This window comes from Melopsittacus undulatus, chromosome 4 (genome assembly GCF_012275295.1).
Source record: "Melopsittacus undulatus isolate bMelUnd1 chromosome 4, bMelUnd1.mat.Z, whole genome shotgun sequence".
NCBI lineage: Eukaryota > Metazoa > Chordata > Aves > Psittaciformes > Psittaculidae > Melopsittacus > Melopsittacus undulatus.
Genome location: NC_047530.1, coordinates 88,973,989 through 88,992,262, shown reverse-complemented (window position 1 = coordinate 88,992,262; position 18,274 = coordinate 88,973,989). Strand labels below are relative to the sequence as shown.

The 18,274-nt window shown below is 52.9% G+C and overlaps 1 protein-coding gene across 6 annotated transcripts in view; it reads left to right on the top strand.

Annotated features, from left to right (window-relative positions):
- The window catches only part of TNS1 (tensin 1), a 68,274-nt gene extending 54,264 nt beyond the window's left edge, over positions 1 to 14,010 (top strand). For all 6 annotated transcript variants that reach the window (XM_031053059.2, XM_034061667.1, XM_034061666.1 and 3 more), the window contains 11 exons: positions 2,455 to 2,629; positions 3,300 to 4,162; positions 5,522 to 5,608; positions 6,278 to 6,409; positions 6,831 to 6,923; positions 7,469 to 7,546; positions 7,629 to 7,700; positions 7,780 to 7,948; positions 8,191 to 8,259; positions 8,606 to 8,638; positions 9,658 to 14,010. In XM_031053059.2, coding sequence (XP_030908919.2) covers positions 2,455 to 2,629; positions 3,300 to 4,162; positions 5,522 to 5,608; positions 6,278 to 6,409; positions 6,831 to 6,923; positions 7,469 to 7,546; positions 7,629 to 7,700; positions 7,780 to 7,948; positions 8,191 to 8,259; positions 8,606 to 8,638; positions 9,658 to 9,802 — 1,916 coding nt within the window. In that variant the 3' untranslated portion in view covers positions 9,803 to 14,010. The remainder of the gene's footprint in view (positions 1 to 2,454; positions 2,630 to 3,299; positions 4,163 to 5,521; positions 5,609 to 6,277; positions 6,410 to 6,830; positions 6,924 to 7,468; positions 7,547 to 7,628; positions 7,701 to 7,779; positions 7,949 to 8,190; positions 8,260 to 8,605; positions 8,639 to 9,657) is intronic.
- Positions 14,011 to 18,274: the final 4,264 nt, after the last annotated feature.

Sequence of the window (18,274 nt, the reverse complement as noted above, 5' to 3'; positions counted from 1 at the left end):
TGTTTACTTGAAGAAAATGTTCTGCGCCCAGAGCTGATTTTTCAGCAGTGTCTTTTTGGGTGCATTGAAGGATGAAAAGCTGTGATAAAACCAGGCTTTTCCCTCCTAGATCCCCCTCAGATTTACCATTTTTGTCCAGCTGTAAGCCTCCAAACACCCTAATATCACCTCTCCTTCTCACCAAACCCTCGGGAGCTCAGGCTGCACCGTTTCTCTCTTCCTGTGGCACTCAGCGGCTTGCATGGTGGTTGATCCAGAGCAAAAATGTCCAGTGACCCCGCACTGCCCAAGCTGAATGGCCACTCTAATAATATGATGGCTTTGAGGGCATTAAATCTGCAGTCTTGAGGGGGGCCCTGCGTTTTGTCTTAACAAAGCTTTGACTTAGCACCCTCTGCACCCAGGCGCAGAGCCCAGAGGATCCCTGCCCTGCCAGGCCCTGCTCAGCAGATCCCAGCCTGCATTGCTGGGCTGTGCTTGGGGCTGGAGGATGCTCTGGCAGTGCAGAAGCTTGGGGTCTGGCTGCCACCTCTGAGGAGGCTTTACAACCACCCTGCACAGTTGCAGTGTTGGTGATTCCTGGCCTGAGTGGCAGCTGGGCTTGGATTCAGCATTCTCAAACCGCTGCCCACCTCCCTGGTGACTCACAGCTTCTCTATTCTCCCACCGTCTTCCCATCTCCGGAGCCTCTTCCAAGAAGCCACCAGGAGGCAAGATCAGATTTTTCAACCTAAAAAAATTCTGCCTTGAAACTTCCCCTTTCTTTTTTTTCCTTCAGTTTTTTTTCTCCATATTGAACCAATTGACTTCAACCCGTGCTCATGGTCACACGCCTCACTGTGGCACACATATGCTGTCCCCCCTCCCTGAGCCTCCATCTCCTGCCTTGCTTCAGCCCCCACCTTTGCAGGAGGGGCTGGCATTTTCGCAGCCCTTTGGTCTTAACCTCTTTCAGGCTGACTCATACGTGCTGTCTGGATAATTTTAGTCTGGGGTGGGCAGCTAGGGGAGAAAAGTGAGTAGCTGTGAAATTAATTTAATTACCCAAGTAGCAATGAGTTTCTTGCAGCTGCCTTGGGCGTCCTCCTGGGCAGTGCTTCATCCCTGTCACTCAGAGCCACATGTGCTGCCTCAGATGCTGGGTACCCAGCCCACGTTGAGGTCCTTGGTCTGGTTTTGGTTCACATCTTTTCTGGGATGGTTGAGCAGGGCTGGGCAGGGAGATCAGTCCGAAGGATGGACTCCTCCTCCTCTTTCTGCAGGTGGATATGGCACAGAGATGCTGTGGGGGAAGGAGGGAGACCTGTGACTGTCTTTTTCCTTGCAGCCCCCCAGTCTGGCATTGAACATGGAGCTTTGCATTGGCATTGCTGGCTGGGAGCAGGCTGGCTTGCTGGCAGACTTAGTCAGAGCCTGGCTGTTATGACTAATAATATTAATAATAATGATAATGGTAATAATAATAGTAGTAATGTTTGTCATGCTAATTACTACAGCAGAACTGCCTCAAGCATGGCCAGCCTGGAGCCAGGGTACCTGCAAGAATGCCCAGCCCATAGTGTTTGATGCCAGTGGGTCTTGCTTAGGATGTTGTGCCCCAGCTCAGAGGCAGTGGGTGGCACATACTGAGGTGTAACACAACTGTAGGTGACAGGGCTGAAGCTGCAGTCCCTTCCTCCAGCACAGCTTTTGGTGGGGCTGAAGGGCTGTCGTAGGGATGGGGACCAGCCTGGATGGAGCAGAAGGCAGAGGGGAAAGGGAGGAGGGAGGGCTGGGTCTGGCAGCTGTTGTGGCTGGTGATAGTCAGCATAGCCCACTGCTCCTGGCACGGGACAGCTTGGCAGCTCCAAAGGAAAATTGTTGTTCTTGGTCATGCTCATGGGCCCTGGTTTCAAGCTGGGCTGGGAGTGACTGTGTTGGATGCTGCAGTGGAAATATCTGGAGCTGCTCTCTGGTCTGCTGCTGGAGGTGGCTGGCAGAGGTGGCCCGCACAGGGCAGGGACCACAGGTCATCATCATCAGTCCCGTGTGACTCAGCACAGGCTGGACAGTGTCACTGGCTCTATTTTTGGAGGCAGAGGATGAGCAGGGAGCACAACGTATGCTGTGTGGCATCCCAGGGAGGGGCACTGACTCAGAGCAGGGTGGAGGGGCTCTGGCACTGGAAGGAGCTGTGGTGCCATGTGCTCTGGTCCCCTCAGGAAAAGGGATGGACATGACCCCCCTCCCTGTGCCCAGGCTGGGATCTTCAAGCCCCCCTTGGAGCAACCTAAAGGCTTAGATGAACCATGTGTTTCTGCATAGCCTCTGCGGGAAGAGGGATGGGGGAAATGTGGAGCTGGAGGAGCTCAGCTCAGGCAGCTTCACTGGCTGAAATGGGGATACCGGGAAGGGCATGGCCCTCTCCCAGAGTGAGCTGTGCACTCATCTGTTTCCCCTTCTCTTTCGCCACAGAGCCCAGGAGCTACGTTGAGTCCGTGGCACGCACAGCCACGACAGGCAGGGGAGGGAGCCTACCCACCACCCAGCCCGTGGGCACAGAGGTGCCCACCAGGAACGGCACCTTCAACAACTCCTTCACTGCCCCCAGCCCTGTCTCCACCAGCAGCCCCATTCACAGTGTGGACGGGTAAGGCACTGGGAGCAGGTCCCCAGGGCTTGTGGGGCTGGGGTCAAACCCTGGTGGGTGCACAGGATTGCTCCCACATTGAAATTGCCTTTGCAAGAACCCCTGTCTCTGCAGGTAATGTTTAGGGGTCCTGGCCAGCCATTGGTTCAGTGCCCTGGCAACACAAAGTTGGGTCACTTGGTGATCACTTGGTGGTCAATAGATCTCAGCAGCATCTTGCTGGAAACCTGGCCCCTGGGGTGGGAGGAGAGATGAGGTCTTTGCTAACCCTAGCACTGGGTTAGGCTGAACATCAGTCCCCTGTGGTGTGATGAAGTCACCATCCCTGTCCCTTCTCGACCCTGCCCATGAGGTGTACTACATCAGCCCAGCCCGCCAAGGCTGGCAGGGAGAAGCAATTTGAGTATTTTGCTAGGAGAGGAGCTTGAAAAAGGCTCTGTCTCCCAGAGAGTTGTGTTTTGAGAGGGAAATAGGATGCATGGTGGAACTAAAGCTGCTTCTAGCTGCTTCCATGCAGCTGGCAGGGTCCATCCTACCATTGCCTCTGAACAACTGAGCAGCTTACTATCACAGTGCCTCAGCTTTCTTGTGCACCACTCACAGGAGGGTGCCAGCCAACAGCATTAATGAGCAGTGGAACTGAATCCTCCTTCTCCTCATCTCTCCTCAGGACCTCCCTCCGCAGCTACCCCTCAGATGGCAGCCCCCATGGCACGGTTACACCTCCCCATGCATCAGTCGAGCCTGTTTACCGGTCACCTGTCAGCTCTCAGATGCCTTCTGCTCACAGCAGCTACCAAAACTCATCTCCATCTTCCTTTGCAATGGTCCAAGGTGGGGGCCCGGGCTCGTCGTACTCCAGCCCTGACTACCCTGATAGCCGTGCTGCCCTCCAGCCAGACCCCCAAGCTCATCCGCAGCCACAGGTCAATGTGGTAGGAGTTCATGTCCTGCCAGGGAGCCCTCGCTCCCTGCACCGGACAGTGGCTACCAACACACCACCCAGCCCCGGCTTCGGGCGAAGAGCCATCAATCCTGGCATGAGCGGCGCTCCTGGCAGCCCCGGGCTGGGCAGACATGCTGTGGCAGCCCATGGCAACCTGGTGGCCTCACCGGGGAGCCCCAGCCTGGTCAGGCATCAAACTGCAGCTGTCCCACCTGGCAGCCCCTTGTATGGCTACCCCAGCCCAGATGAGAGGCGCCCAACGCTGTCCCGGCAGAGCAGCTCCTCTGGCTACCAGCCTCCCTCCACGCCATCCTTCCCTGTCTCGCCGGCATACTACCCTGGCACGAGCACACCGCACTCCTCCTCCCCAGACTCGGCTGCGTACCACCAGGGCAGCCCCACGCCGCAGCCTGCGCTGCCTGAGAAGCGGCGGATGTCGGCCGGGGACCGCTCCAACAGCCTCCCCAACTACGCCACTGTCAATGGCAAGGCATCCTCGCCCCTCTCCAGTGGCATGTCCAGCCCCAGCGGTGGGAGTGCTGTCACCTTCCATACCCTGCCGGACTTCTCCAAGTTCTCCATGCCAGGTAAGGGATGCCCTTGGAGATTCCTGCTTCCCCCTGCCCTGCCCAGGGCTCTCTTCCCTCCTCCTCCTCACCGGCCAGTGGGGAAGCGGTTGCAGCTGTGTCCTGATTTACCCCTCCTGCCCATCCACACACCGGCGGCACTGGCTTGGGCCATTTCCTGTGCTTTCTGGCAAATCCAAACAGGAAAAGCACTGACCTGACATCGCTGCTGTAAGCAGCGCCCAGAGTTGTGTACAGGGAGATCAAAGCACCCAGAGGCAGCTTTTCTCTGCCGTGGGGATGCACTGACCTCCTGGTCCCGTTCCCAGCAGGCTTTACCCTGCTGAGACCCCACTGTGGCTCTGCCTCCTTATTTCAAATGGTGTGCTGTTCCCCGGGTGCCACTGTGCCTGGAACGCCTTTGCTGGCTCTGTTATGGGACACCTTGGTGACGCCAAGATTGGACTGATAGAATCAGGGACATAAAGCTGTGGGGCAGCAGTGGCTCTGGCTGCCAGGCCGGTTTCACTGCCGAGCGGGCAGCCCTTTGTGAGCACACTGGCGCCCACCCCAGCCCCATGACTCCCCGTGGCTGGGGACCTTTCCCAGCAGGGAAGCATGAGCAATTAAAACCTGTAACCATTAGAGAGTGGGCTAGGGAGGGGAGTGAGTCCCCCATCCCTCTGAAGGTGACAAGCTTGCAGAGGGCTGATAACATGTCTCCCGCAGAGATACGATCTGGTCCTCTGGGTTCTTTGCTTGGGCTTTTTGGCAAGCAGGTTGTTGGAAATATTGCCCCAGCAAAGCAACAGCTTCATGGCCAGAGGACTGGCTCCCGTCAGGGCTGGGCTATTGATGGGCACTGAGAGAAGCAGAGTGGGGCTGGGGCTGTTTTCCCCAGGGTAGGTCAACCTGTCCAGTTCCTCTGCATGGAGCAAAGGTCAGGGAAGAATTTATTTTTAGGGTGGATGAGCCAAATCTTGAACATTAGAGAGCAGTGCAGGTCCTCTGAAGTCAGATCTTCCCACCACCCTCTTGGCTGGACATAATCTCCTCCAACAGTTTTCATTTCACCTGGCCAGCTCCCTTTAAAATGATTAATTCCTATTTTGTTTCTGGCTGTGTGGCAAAGAAACTCATCACGTGCACGTCCCTTCAAGGGCCCTTGTGCTTGGATTTAGCTTTAGATGCACAGCAGTCCCCATATGCTCCAGGTGATGGTCAGCCTTTCTGGGTGTGGAGGACTGGTTTGAGGTTAAATCAATGTGCTGGGGTGAAAGGAGGTAGAGGTATTAATGCTTTAGCTAGATCTGCTAAAAAGTCATGTGGAGTTTTAAATAAGCATCTTTTATCTTTTTTCTTGTCTTCCCTTCCTTGCAGACATCAGCCCTGAGACTCGTGCCAATGTCAAGTTTGTGCAGGACACTTCCAAGTACTGGTACAAACCGGAGATCTCCAGGGAGCAGGGTGCGTAGATGGCACAGGGCAAAGCATATGGTTGAGTGAGCCACGGTCAGGAGTTGGGGTGTATCTGGGATCACAGGGATAAGTAAAGATTTCCCTTAGGGGTTGGATGAGGAGTGAGGGTGTACTATGGATGCTGAGACTGCTGCAGAGGGGGATTGAAGCCCAGCTTAGCTTTCAGACTTTCACCCCAGCCTTCCCCTTGGTGGAGGAACACTGATCCCTGCAGCATGCAGTGGATCTATGTAGTTTGGGGTGCAGAGCACTCAGCTCTTGAACTGAGTGAGCTCAGAGGGGTCTTGGAGATATGGCTAAAACAGGAAGGGAGAGCAAAGAGGAGGTAAGGTATATTCAGGGACATGGTTCCAGCATTTGGTCCCTGGACCCTGCCTGTTCTCCAGTGCTCAATTGCTCAGAGCTGGGCTGGGTGGGAATGGGTGCTCTGAGATGTCCGCACAAGGGCAGTGGACGTGGGGGTGCATGAGCCCCTTCCTGGCCACAAACGCACTTGAGACCCCCATCCACAGATGTGCAGGGGGGATAGTAACATTGCAGTGTCTGACTGCAAGGCCGTGGAGCCAGGATGCCCTGTCCTGACTCACACCTACTGGTTTTGGAGGTCATGTTCGCTCTCACTATGCTGGCTCTGAGGTCTGCTGTTCTCTCCTGCAGCCATTGCATTGCTGAAGGACAGGGAGCCAGGGGCTTTCATCATCCGAGACAGCCACTCCTTCCGGGGAGCCTACGGCCTTGCCATGAAAGTAGCTTCTCCACCTCCCACGGTCATGCAGCAGAACAAGAAAGGTATTGTGTGCCCTTCTCCATCCCACGCTGAGATGCTTTCCATTGTTTAGCCAGGGTGAGAGGGCAGCTGTGTCTGCTGAGCCAGTTGTGCCCTTGGATACGTGCTGATGTCGCAGGATCCCTCCCTCCGAGCCCTCCCCTCCCGGGGCACAGGGAAGCACCAGGCATCCTCTACCCTGAGCTGCAGCGGTTTGGGGCATCTGAATCTTGGGCTTGGCATAGTGAAATGGGCACAGCCTCCCCAGCCCACCACCACCATGGGGGAGCCTGGGTTGGGGTTGACCCTATGCAAAGGGCTGATTTGAGGAGGGTGTGCTGAGTGGTAGGGACCCCTCCCTTGAGCACAAGTTTCTGTGTGGGGCTACAGAGTATTAGTTGGAGAAGGGTGGCTCTGGTGTGAGAACATTCCATCTCTTCCCAGGAGACATCACCAATGAGCTGGTGAGACATTTCCTCATCGAGACCAGCCCGCGGGGTGTAAAACTAAAAGGGTGCCCCAACGAGCCCAATTTTGGTGAGTGCCCTCAGTGTGCTACTACATTCGGGGCTGGGTTGGGAGAGCCTTGCCTTTGCTGGACTATCAGAGCTCTGAGGTGTCTGGGAGAGCCCCCACTGCATTACTTGTCCCTGTGGAGCCAAGCCCTGTGGGCATTTGGAGCCTCAGGGGTCATGCACACAAATGAGTGAGCATAAATATGCCTGTATGCATGGGTACATACCTTTATGCACGTGTTAGGAAAAATGATGCTGCTGGACAGGGTGGAGGGCAGGGACTCCCACCTTGTTTCATTTACCCCGTGGCTAATATCCTCCAAGGTGCTGCACTAGGACCTCTGCCTCATTCCTGTTCCTAACGTGGCCCTGGCATCTCTGCTACCTTGCTGAGCCCTTCATAGGCATGATGGTTTCAGTAAGGGGAATTGCCATGTATGGCATTACGATCACAGTGAAGAAATCCAGCAAAAATGTCTGCTCCCATCCATCTGGAGCAGCAAAGTCCTAACACCAGGGAAACCTGTGTTCCCAGCCGCATGCTTATCATCTCCCCTGTCTCCCCAGGCTGTCTCTCAGCTCTGGTGTACCAGCACTCCATCATGCCCTTGGCCTTGCCCTGCAAGCTGGTAATTCCTGACCGAGGTAAGAGCCAAGCCCACACAGCCTATGAGGATGGGGTGGGTTTCCAAGCAGGGAGCAGCAGTAACTATCCCATGTCTACTAGATCCCATGGAGGAAAAGAAAGACACCACGTCAGCCACCAACTCATCCACAGACCTCCTCAAACAGGGCGCAGGTGAGTAGAGAGGGGCTGTCATGGGGCCAGTGTAGCTTGGAGCAGTGGTTGACCCCATGCCTGGTGTCTCCCTTTGCAGCCTGCAATGTCCTCTTCATCAACTCAGTGGAGATGGAGTCACTGACAGGCCCCCAGGCCATTGCAAAGGCTGTAGCTGAAACACTGGTGGCCGACCCGACACCCACTGCTACCATTGTCCACTTCAAAGTCTCTGCACAAGGCATCACCTTAACTGACAACCAAAGGAAGTAAGAGCCCCCCTGGTCACGGCCCTGGGTCTCCAGAGCCAATGGACTGTGATCCAGGGAGTGTGCTGATGAAGGATGTCCTTGGGGGCCATGAATCTGGTCATGGGCAGGGCTGGACTTTGTCCTTGACTCCTGAAACATCCTAGGGAAACCTATGGGAGTGTCCTCTCTGACGGGCCTGGGCTGTGGTGGGGCAGAGGTGGGGGCTCGCTGGCCCTGACACTCCCTGCCTTGTGTTTCAGATTGTTCTTCCGACGACACTACCCCCTCAACACCGTCACCTTCTGCAACCTGGACCCCCAGGAACGAAAGTGAGTGCCCTAATCTGGGGCAAGCATATGTCCCCTCCCCCTTTCCCTCCTCCAGGCTCCTGGCTGCTTGGAGCAGGATCTTTGCTTGCTCTGTCCCACTTGCTTCTGTGGAGAGCAGGGATTGAAGGTTCCCTTGGATACTGTGGGGAACACCACTTCTGGTAACTTCTTGGTGTCCCTAAGCATCTTCATGTTGGGAGAGAGGTGCAACAGGTTTTTTTTGGTAGAGCCAAGCTTGTGCAAAACCAGGCTGGCCCTCCAGCATTGGTTTGGTGGCCCCCATAATGGCCCTGTTTTTGTGGGGTGCAGGATGCACCATCCCTCACACCTCCTCTTCTCCTTGCAGGTGGACTAAAACTGATGGCAGCGGCCCAGCCAAGTAAGTATCTGCTGTTTCCCAGCTGATTACTCCCAGGGTGTCAGGGTGACTCCTACTTGTGTTTGAGCATTGGCTGGGAGATGCACCATGCAGGGCAGCCTTTTGGCTGTCTGTCAGATGAGCTCAGCTCCTCGCAGAAGGAATGTTTCACCCAAGAATGTGGACTCGGGAAGCATCTTTCATCCCTAAATTCCCAGTTAGAGGATGGCCCTTCCTGAACTGCCCAAACTGGAAACTACTAGAGGAGCCTGCGGGAGCTAGCTTGTGAAGCAGAGCTGGGGGTTATGCTGATGGCCTGTGAGCCACTAGCCAGGTCTTTCCTTTCCTCCTGTCCTCCTTGTTCTAACCCACAGGAGTACAGTGCTGGCTGATCTCATTTCCAGGGGCAAATTCCCACTAATTTTAGCCATTGTGCTAGCAAAGGGTTTTTTATTAGGAAGTCCAGCTGCTGGGATATTTCCCCTCTCCAATTAGAAATGCCACAGCCTGGGCCTGTCTCACATTCTGTTCCCCTGTATTTATAACTTGAGTTTGCATGTTCTAATTAAAAAAAAAAAAAAGGGAACATTTTATTCACTGAGGGACAGAGATGGAAATAACCACATGGTCTCATCCAGCTCCCCTTGTCCCCATATGGCCTTCCCCTCACACAGGGTCTACCCCAATGGCCAGCCCATCACACCCCTGTGGTTTCCGAAGCCATCACACAAACCAAGGCAATGTTGTGATCATCTGGAAGGACGCTTGGGGATGGCCTATGGGGAGGGTGGCAGGGATGAGCAGAGCAAGGGGGGTTTGGCCAAGAATTGATAGAAACACAGTGCTGGCCTTCAAGGAAACTACAACAAAGTGAGGAATAGATGGGTCTTCACGCAGTCTGCTTTGGAATGTCTCCCTTTGTGTTGTGTGAGGTGGATGTTAAACAGGTGGACAAAACCATGCTGGAAGAGGGTGGTGGTGGTCATTGGGTGAGCAATGCTGGCAAATCTCACCGAGCCTCTTGTCTTCTTCACACCCAGGCTCTTTGGCTTTGTGGCCAGGAAGCAAGGGAGCACCACAGACAACATCTGCCATCTCTTTGCTGAGCTGGACCCAGACCAGCCGGCTGCAGCCATTGTTAACTTTGTCTCCAGGGTCATGCTTGGCTCCAGCCAGAAAAGATGAGCTGGTGCTTGCGGGTGATTCTTGAATTTTGGAGAAGGACTTGGAGCTGATCCGAGAAGGAGTGTGAGGAAGTGCATTGTGGGAGAGGGAAGTGAATTGGGGGGAAAAAAAAAGGGTTGGAATCCTGGAGGAAAACAGCAAGCCAATGGAGCCCCTAAAAACACAAGCCAAACACACACATAGAGGAACCAAAACCACGCACCTATGTAAGAGAGCCACAAAGTCACGCCAGACAGGATGCATGTCCCACTGCAGGGAAGGTGACCAAAGAGAAGGCTTTTGGCGTAATGGTCCTGACATCCACTTGAGACTAAATGCAAGACCGTGACTGGTTGCTTTCCATCTGGGGAAAAATAGACAACCGGCAAAACCCATGCTTCATCCCCACAGCTCCATCAGCGAACACCTGCTTTGTGTTTGAAATGACCCGTAGGAGATAACAACAAACCTGGGTCTGTGGGACACCAGAGATGATGCTCTCAGAAGCCTTCCCTTGCCCGGCTGCAGTGGAGGGTCCTCACTTACCCATTCGGTTCTCCTGAAACCTGCTGGTAGCCTGGCAAGTTGCTGGGGCTGTGAGGGGGCTTGGTCTTGATCCATCCTGTCCCTTGGGAGCTTAGCCATGGGCTGACCTCCATTGCTGACCCAGAGCCCAGCGCAGGTGAGCTGCTGTGAGCCCATCCGGAGAGGGGGGCACGGCACCTCCCCACCTCCCCAGGGTGCTTGTGCCTGCCGCCTGTGAGGAGGTCCTGGGGGACTCCTGTTGCCCCATGCCTGGGGAAGGCAGATACTCCACAGGAGCCTCCCCATAGGATGCACTAATCCTTTTCCATCACTAGTCCTCTTTGGCAGTTTTCTCCTGCGGCCTGTCACACGTTAACACAAAACCCAAACAAAAGAGAAAGGAAAGAAAAACAGTGTAATAATAATAATAATTATAATAATAGTGGATGCTAGCACAGGTGGGTTCCCTGTGCAAAGCAGCTGACCCGTGGCTATCTCTTTGAAGACACGCAAGCGGTTTTTAAATTGCATGGACGTTCAAGTTGCACGAAAGGCGAATGACGACAAGTAACTCAGGCGCTTTTTTCTCCTTTTATTTTGGAGGCCACGTTAAAAAAAAGAAAAAGAAGGAAGAAAATTAAAAAAAAAAAAGAAGGAAAGGACCTGCAGTTGCTGGGTAACTTTGGCTTAGTGGGGAGGTAACAGGTCCTCCGAGAGCCACCCTGCTTGGCACGCATGTAACCCCAAAACCATCTGGCTGGAGGCTCATGCCCCTGAGTGCACTGTAGTTTTGCAGTGGCTTAAGTACTGTCAGCTTTTCCCTTTGCTTTGGGAGGTGAGGAGGGTCAGTCAGGGAGCAAGAGAGATGGAGGGCCCCTGTACTGCTGTGGAGGGGGGAAACATGGTTGAGGGCAGCAGGTGGATGTCCCAGCCCATGGAGCTGGGGAGGGGTCAGAGGATGCTTCAGTTGCATGTGCAGGTTTGGGGCTGCAGGAACGTTCTGGCTGGAGCTGGAGGGTCATTGCTGAGCCCTCTGCTGCAAATATCCCCCTCGCCTCCACCTTCCTTCAAGAGTGTTTTGGGAGAAGTTTTCAGTGCAAAGTGGCCCAGATAGTCTACTGGGGCCAAAAACTAGAAACGTAGCACTGCAGCTCCTCCACACCGGAGTTTTTCTCCTTTGGAACACCCTTTGCCTTGATAGCTGTAATATATATATACAAGCTATAGTGATGACATACTGTAAGCTAATGAAATTTTAAGGAGGAAAAAAAGGTTAAATTCACACTCCAAAAATATTTATTTTTGCCATATTGCTTTCTGTGCATCCTATCTCCCCCATTATATCCGCCCCCTTCCCCTGCCCTGGGGAAACACCTGCACGTTTAAAGAAAATCCAGAGCAAGGCAAAATACAGATGGGGGAAGAGGCACGGGGCCCCCCTCCTGAGTCGGGGAGGCGTGCGTGTGACCAGCGTGCATGTACGTGTGCATGTGTGTGTGTGCGTGGGGGAATGAGTGGTGCGGGTGCCCGAACGGAGGCTGTTCTGATGTACTGGAGCAAACCTGAGAGGATGCGTAGTGAGGAGTTGGTTGTGAGACGGTGGCGGGATGGGGGTCCCAGGGAGGTTTTCCCCTCCCCAGCTCCCTGTCCGCATGGATGTGGAGACCTTTTCATTTCCAATGTTTCCCTCCTTCTGTGAAATTCAAGAGAGATGAGAGATCTCACCCGTAATCTCCTCACCCTTCCATTCACTGATTAGAGAAAACACTGTGTTTATAGATGTATAAAGATATATTTTTTGGAAGCCTCTATTTTTCAGACTTGGTTTTCTCACTGCTAAGAAAAGGATGATAATAATGTAATTTTATTTTAATCTGCTGCCTCAGAAAACGGTGCATGAAACTCCCTCTTTTTCTCCCCATAAAAACAAAACAGATCTAAGCACCCTAGAGATGTCATGTAAAAGCTGACCCCAGCAGATACCTGCCAATGGCATCACGCCTGCTTTGGGCCCTGAGCTGCTCACGGCTTCCCCAGTAACCCACTAGCTGAAGATTTAGACCGTATGCAAATCTTGAACACTAACAAAATCTTCTGATTCTATTGTTTTTTTAACACACAGCTAATCACCTTCCAATGATGTAGCTGGGTGTTTGTCAGCTCCTTTTAAAGGCACTTTCCCCCCCGTATGTCCTTTTTTAAGTTACAGTTCTAGGTGTAACTACTCTTTCTGTCCCAGGGAGAGTCCATCAGCTGGCATTGAGGATCACAAGGTCCCAGGGCTGGTGGGGACCTACTGTTGATATTTTTTTCCTTATGAAAGGGACAGAAACGATTATTTGTGTTTTTTTTCTTCGTTTTTTTTAATGCAGTCATGGTATTTGAGATTCGAGCTTGTGCGAGTTAAGCCCAGTGTATTTCGTTGTAATCACACTGCCGTTGTCAGCAGCCGGATGGTATCTCTCTCGCTCACACACACAAACATATCCCTCCTTCCTGCACAAAGAACTGCATATATTCTTGCCAAAGATATCCTTAAAAACGCACTTTTCCCCACATATATATATATATTTTTTCGTGTGTAAATTTGTTGTACGTGCCCTTTTTGTGTTGGTTTGTTCTTTGGAGAAGCCCCTTCTTATTCATCCTTCTTTTGCTGTCGATGCTGCTGTTTGTTGGGAAATGCTCTTGAGGGGTGGGGTGTGTCATTTGCTACCTGTCCCAAATTGTAGTGCTCAAAATGTGCAAAATGTGGGCTTCCTTTTCAGCATGTGGGTTTCCCATTCAGTGGTGCTGCCTTGGGCTCCCTCCTGGGAGATATTCTGAGGGATGATCCATGTCATCATTGCCAGTGGAGATTGTGGGCTTATGGGTTTAAGCACATAAATTGAGTGAAGTCTGGGGTTGCTCTGGATGCAACATTAGCTGGCTGCCCCCTGGTCAAACCACACACGGAAAACAAACCAGGTAGGGAGAAAAACCCAATGCAGCCTCCAGGCATCGATTTTCCAGTGAGTTCAACTGCCTGAACCGAAGTGCAAAGTAAATCCCCACCCAGCAGGTCGGGCAGGTAAAGAAACCAGTTGCCCCAAAAACCCCAGACAGCAGCATCAACAAAAGGCAGCTCTTCCCGTTGGAGCAGGCAGGAGGATCAGACAGCAAAGGAGCCCGCAGGGGCTTGTTTCATTTCGTTCGTTTGTTTTGCAAATTGCGAGGTTGGTTTGGGGTTACTCTTTTTTTTTTTTTTTAAATTATTTTTTATTTTCCTTAAAAAGGAAAAAAAAAAAAAAAAGGAAAAAGAAAAAAGGAAGCAACCCCTCATTTCTGTTGGCAGTTCCTGTACCGCCGTGTTATGTGTGGGGTTTTTTTTGTTGTTGTCTTTGTTATTTCGGGAACGTTACAGATTTATTTGCTAATCAGTGTTAATGAACAGTTTCAAACTTTTAGACTTTCCCATTTCTGTGTATTTATATAGATGGAAAGAAAAAAACCCCATGTTATATTTTGTATCTTTGTGCCCATAATGTTGTTGCATGTGTAAGGATGACTTTGGTCGCACCCTGTCCGTGTGTGAATGTGACTCCGCTGTTGTCTTCCCATTGTACAGATGTCAGATTCTTTGCAGTTCATTGTATGGCTTTATAAAGTAAAAACAACAAAAAAAGAAATCAGTTATATAAAATACACTGTTGCTTGGAAAGCCAGCTTGGTGTCTCTGTCGCTGGAAATACATCTTGAATTGAAGGGAGCCAGGAATACATGGTCTGTTCCTTTGCACAGGGGAAACAAAACCCAGCCCCAAACCAATCCTGAACCCCGGCGGGTGCTGTGTTTTCTCTGGGCTGTTGTTCCCTGTTCCTCGATGGCAGATTGGGGCCCCCAGACAGAGGCCGGGCGGTGGGCGTGGGAAGAAGGAGGAGTTGTGCTGCTGCTTGTCAGCCTCCAGCCACAGCTTGTGTTCACCAGATGCTGGCTAACCAGACAGCCCCCAGACTTCCTACATGGCTCCAGCTCCAGCTTGGGCTTTTGTTTACCAGGAGGGATCTCTCCAGCGTGCCCTGCAGGCACTGGATGGCCTTCAAATCCTGTTGCTTTCTCCCAGATTGCCTTTATGTGCCATCTCTCCATCTGTGAACATCCCCTTTGAGGCCATCTCCCACAGCAGAGTGGGATGGGATGATGCTGGTGTGGAATCCTTTGCCCAGGTGGTGCTTTGGGATCTGCTCCCATTAAATCCCACATCCCTGCCCCTTTTGGAGCCATCTTGCTCCTTGTGCTTGGCAAAACTTTCCCCCAAAGCCTCAAAGGCCTGGTGTTTCCAGTGTTCGCAAAACAATTCCCAGCATCCGTCACAGCCCTTAGCCCCTGGCTCTCTGGCTCCACTCCTTCCCCTCCTCACTGAGTTGGTGGCCAAGACCCAGCCCCTGGGATGGATTGAGTTTAATTATACAAGAAATATCAGCCAGAGCAGCGGCAGTTTCCCTGGCGCCAGCACTGCTGCGGCTCAGAGGCTCAGAGCTTCTCCCAGGAGCCGGCAGCACTAAAAATACCTCCTGCCTTTCTCTAAAATAGCTGCAGGATGAGGGGGGGATTGAGGGGGCTGCTCGCGGGGGGACCCCGTGCTGTGGGGCTTGTGCGGGGAGGCAAAGGCAAGAGGAGTGAAAACAAGAAGTGGGGGAGGAGATGGGATGGATTCTGGCCCCCTCCCCAGATAGATATGGAGCTATGGAGATGTGCTCTCCGAGCCTGCAGCACCACAGGACCTTGGGAGGTACCTGGTGTCTGCCAGCCTTGGCCTTGGCTGTCCTCTGTGTACCTGCTGGCAAGATGGGACCTGCAGCCTCCTCTCCCTGTCTGACACAAGAGGGATGGTATTTTCCTGCCAGCTTTTCTTGGTTTTGTTTCTTCCCTGGTTCCTGCTGGAATCGACCCCATAGGAGCTGGCACCAGCTGCCTGCATGTTCCTGATGCTCCTGCCTCACTGGGATGGCCTCTGCTGGGTGTCCCCTGGGCTGGACAGAGAGGCCGTAAGTGCCCAGTAAGACTATTTGTTGTGAGCCATAAACTGTTCTGCATTCCCACCCTCACCCTCCCCTTTCTGGAGTTAATTCCACATTTCCTTTCCAAAATTCCTCAGGAGCTTCTGGTTTATGTTTTTCCTCAACATGTTCTTATCTGCCACCCACTTCCCTTCACTGGCTTTCACAGAGCAGGCTTTTTAGGGTCTCCCTCTTTGCAGCTTGCTGCTGTCTCCAGGCCATGCTGGTGGCTCTGGTGTGGCCATCAGGAAAGGCACATGCCACCAGCTTCATCCCAGGAAACCTTGCCTCCGTTACACCTCCCCATGCCAATTAAGTCCCCACCTCCAGGTTCCCAAATAAGCATTTTGTTCTGATTTCAGTCCCTGTTCTGCAGATTCTGGGCCACCCGGGGAGTGTTTCTTGTGGGACTGTGGAAAGCAGCAAAGTTCCTCACTTCTCTCTACCTCCTGCTCCAGGAGAAAAGGGTGGGATGGGGTTGAGGTTGAGGCACCAAGCCTTCACTGAGGGCACATATTTGTACCTGGCTTCCTTGCAAATATGGTCAGACACTCAGCAACCTTTATTTAATGAAATTTAAAGCCCATGGGATCCATGCCCTTTTTGGGTTGCAGGGTGCAGGTGAAAGCCAGCTTCAAAACCATGCCCCAAGTCCAGGGGGAAACCCCAGCAAGGAGAGATGCTCCTGGGGAAAAACCTTGGAGGTGTGTCTGCCCCTTTCTGCCCCCATCATTTTCCCTTATCTAAGCTGGAAACAACCTGCAGCTCTGGAGCGAAAGTGGGGTCACGGTGATGGGGATGGGGCAGTTTCATCTTCCTTCAATTTTTCTCTTTCCCAGGCTGAGAAGGAAAGAGAAGAAGGTGCTGGGCCCCCTCAGAAGTGTCCCCAAGGGACAGAAAGCGTGATAGAACCTGGCTTTTCCTGAGCATCATTGGGCAGAGACCAGGAGCCAGCCAGCCTCCCCAGGGTGAGAGGAGTGGAGAAGACCTGAGGTGGGCAAAAGCCACCCTGGGGCTAGGGTGACTGGTACTCACATCTGCACCCTATTCAGCAAAACAGTGTCCCTGTCCCCTGCCCTGCTGCAACCACTGATGTTAAACCACCCCAGACACATCCTCCCTGCCAGTCTGAACCTGTCTTCGCCCCGTTGCTGCTCAAAGGAGTGACTCGTCTACGTGGAGCCTGGCTGATGCCACATCACTGCCTGCTGAGCACCCGCATCCCACTTCCCAAATGTTTTGGTTCAGGCTCTGCAGTGCCATGGGCAGGATGCATTGGTACCTCAAGTGACAAACAGTCGCTGGATGTTGGAGTCACTAGACAGTTTGGTTGGTGCTCCAGAGTGCTACTGGCACCCCTGTGCAGCACACCACACAGAGATGAATGTGGGCACACATGGGAATGGCAGTGCCTCCATGGATGTTGCTGCTGAGTTACTGCATCCCTCTGCTGCTTGGCCACTGCATGCAATGGTGACACCCCAGCCCATTAGCGGAGAGGCAATGGCCCCCTTTCCCAAGTGCCTGGGGCTCCTATTGAGACATAGACTGGAGCTGAGCAGCACCAAACAAGAAGCTTGGGAAGTAGAAGACAGGGTTAGCCAGTTGCCCTCATCCCAACAGCCCACTTGGAGCTCACTCTGTTCACTGAACCAGATCCTCAGCTCTTTTCTGGAACAAGGCAATTGTAGAGGACACAACGCGTGAGTGCTGCCATCCAACCCAGCAGGGCCTGTGGAAGTCCATCATAGGGCAGCCATCCCAAAAATTACTCTAGTGGCTTCATTTTCATCTTAAGGGGACTTTACTGCTAGCAGAGCAGCATCAACTTGTGATGCAGGAGTTACCTACTCTCCATGGCTCTGATGGGCAGGAAAAGGCAACAGAAAGGGATTTGGGTTAAATATTGCATAAAAGGGGACTATGTGACACTCTGGAATAGTTTACCTGGAGAGGGAGTGAAGTCAAAACCCTGGAGGTGTTTGAGGGCAGGGAGGGGAGGGGCTGGACCAGTCCCTCTTCAGTGCAGAGCAACCTAGGTTTGGTCTATCCACCGAGAAAGGAGATGGGCAGGACAGGGCTGTCCTTCTGCCTTGTGAGGTTCTGGCTCCATCTACAGGGATGTGTCTCGAAGTGATGGAGGAAGCAGGTCGGGCAGGAGGGGATGTCTCCTCTGCTGCAGCACAGCCCTGAGCCGCTTCTCTGCAATGGGACAAGCTGAAGTGCAGTTGGGTTTGTACATCCCTGAGATAAAGGTGCTGTGAGCCTGCGAGATGGCTGCAGGAGTGGGGTGCAGGAGGGGCACCCTGAGTTGGGTGCAGAGCACTGCTGGTCATACACTTGCATGCTCTGCACAGCTTTTGCCAGACCCTGCCTGCCTGAGTGGAGCCCAAGGATGCCCTGTGCAGGCCTTTGGTGACTTTTCTCACCCCACAGCATTAACATGCAGCCTTGGATTCCATGTATGGACCATGAAGTCCATACAAATCAGGCAGGCACCCCAATTCAAAAGCTCAGGAGAGTACAAGCAGCATTAGCCAGGTCTCCCTGGTTAGTTGATGCTCACCATGTTGCTGTCCTTCCTTGGATGCCCCTTACATCAGGAGTTTTAGGCAGGCATGAAGTAGTGATAAGTAGAGTCCAGATTGTCCCAGCATGCTGCAGCTAGGCTAAAGAAAGCCATGTGAGTTAGAGAAGGGATATGAAGCACCTTGGTCACAACCTCTCTGCCCCAGGCCAGGAAAAGGGGGTTCTTCTAACATGCTCAGTGGTTCTTAATTTCCCACCTCATTCATGCTCTGCCTTGAGGCTGCTTCAAACTATAAAACCTGATGGCTTTCAGCTGGATGTACCCATGTGTCCTTGTTGTGGGACAATCCAAGTGGAACTGTCCTCTGCCTCCTGATGTCCTGATGGTGTCAGGGTGACT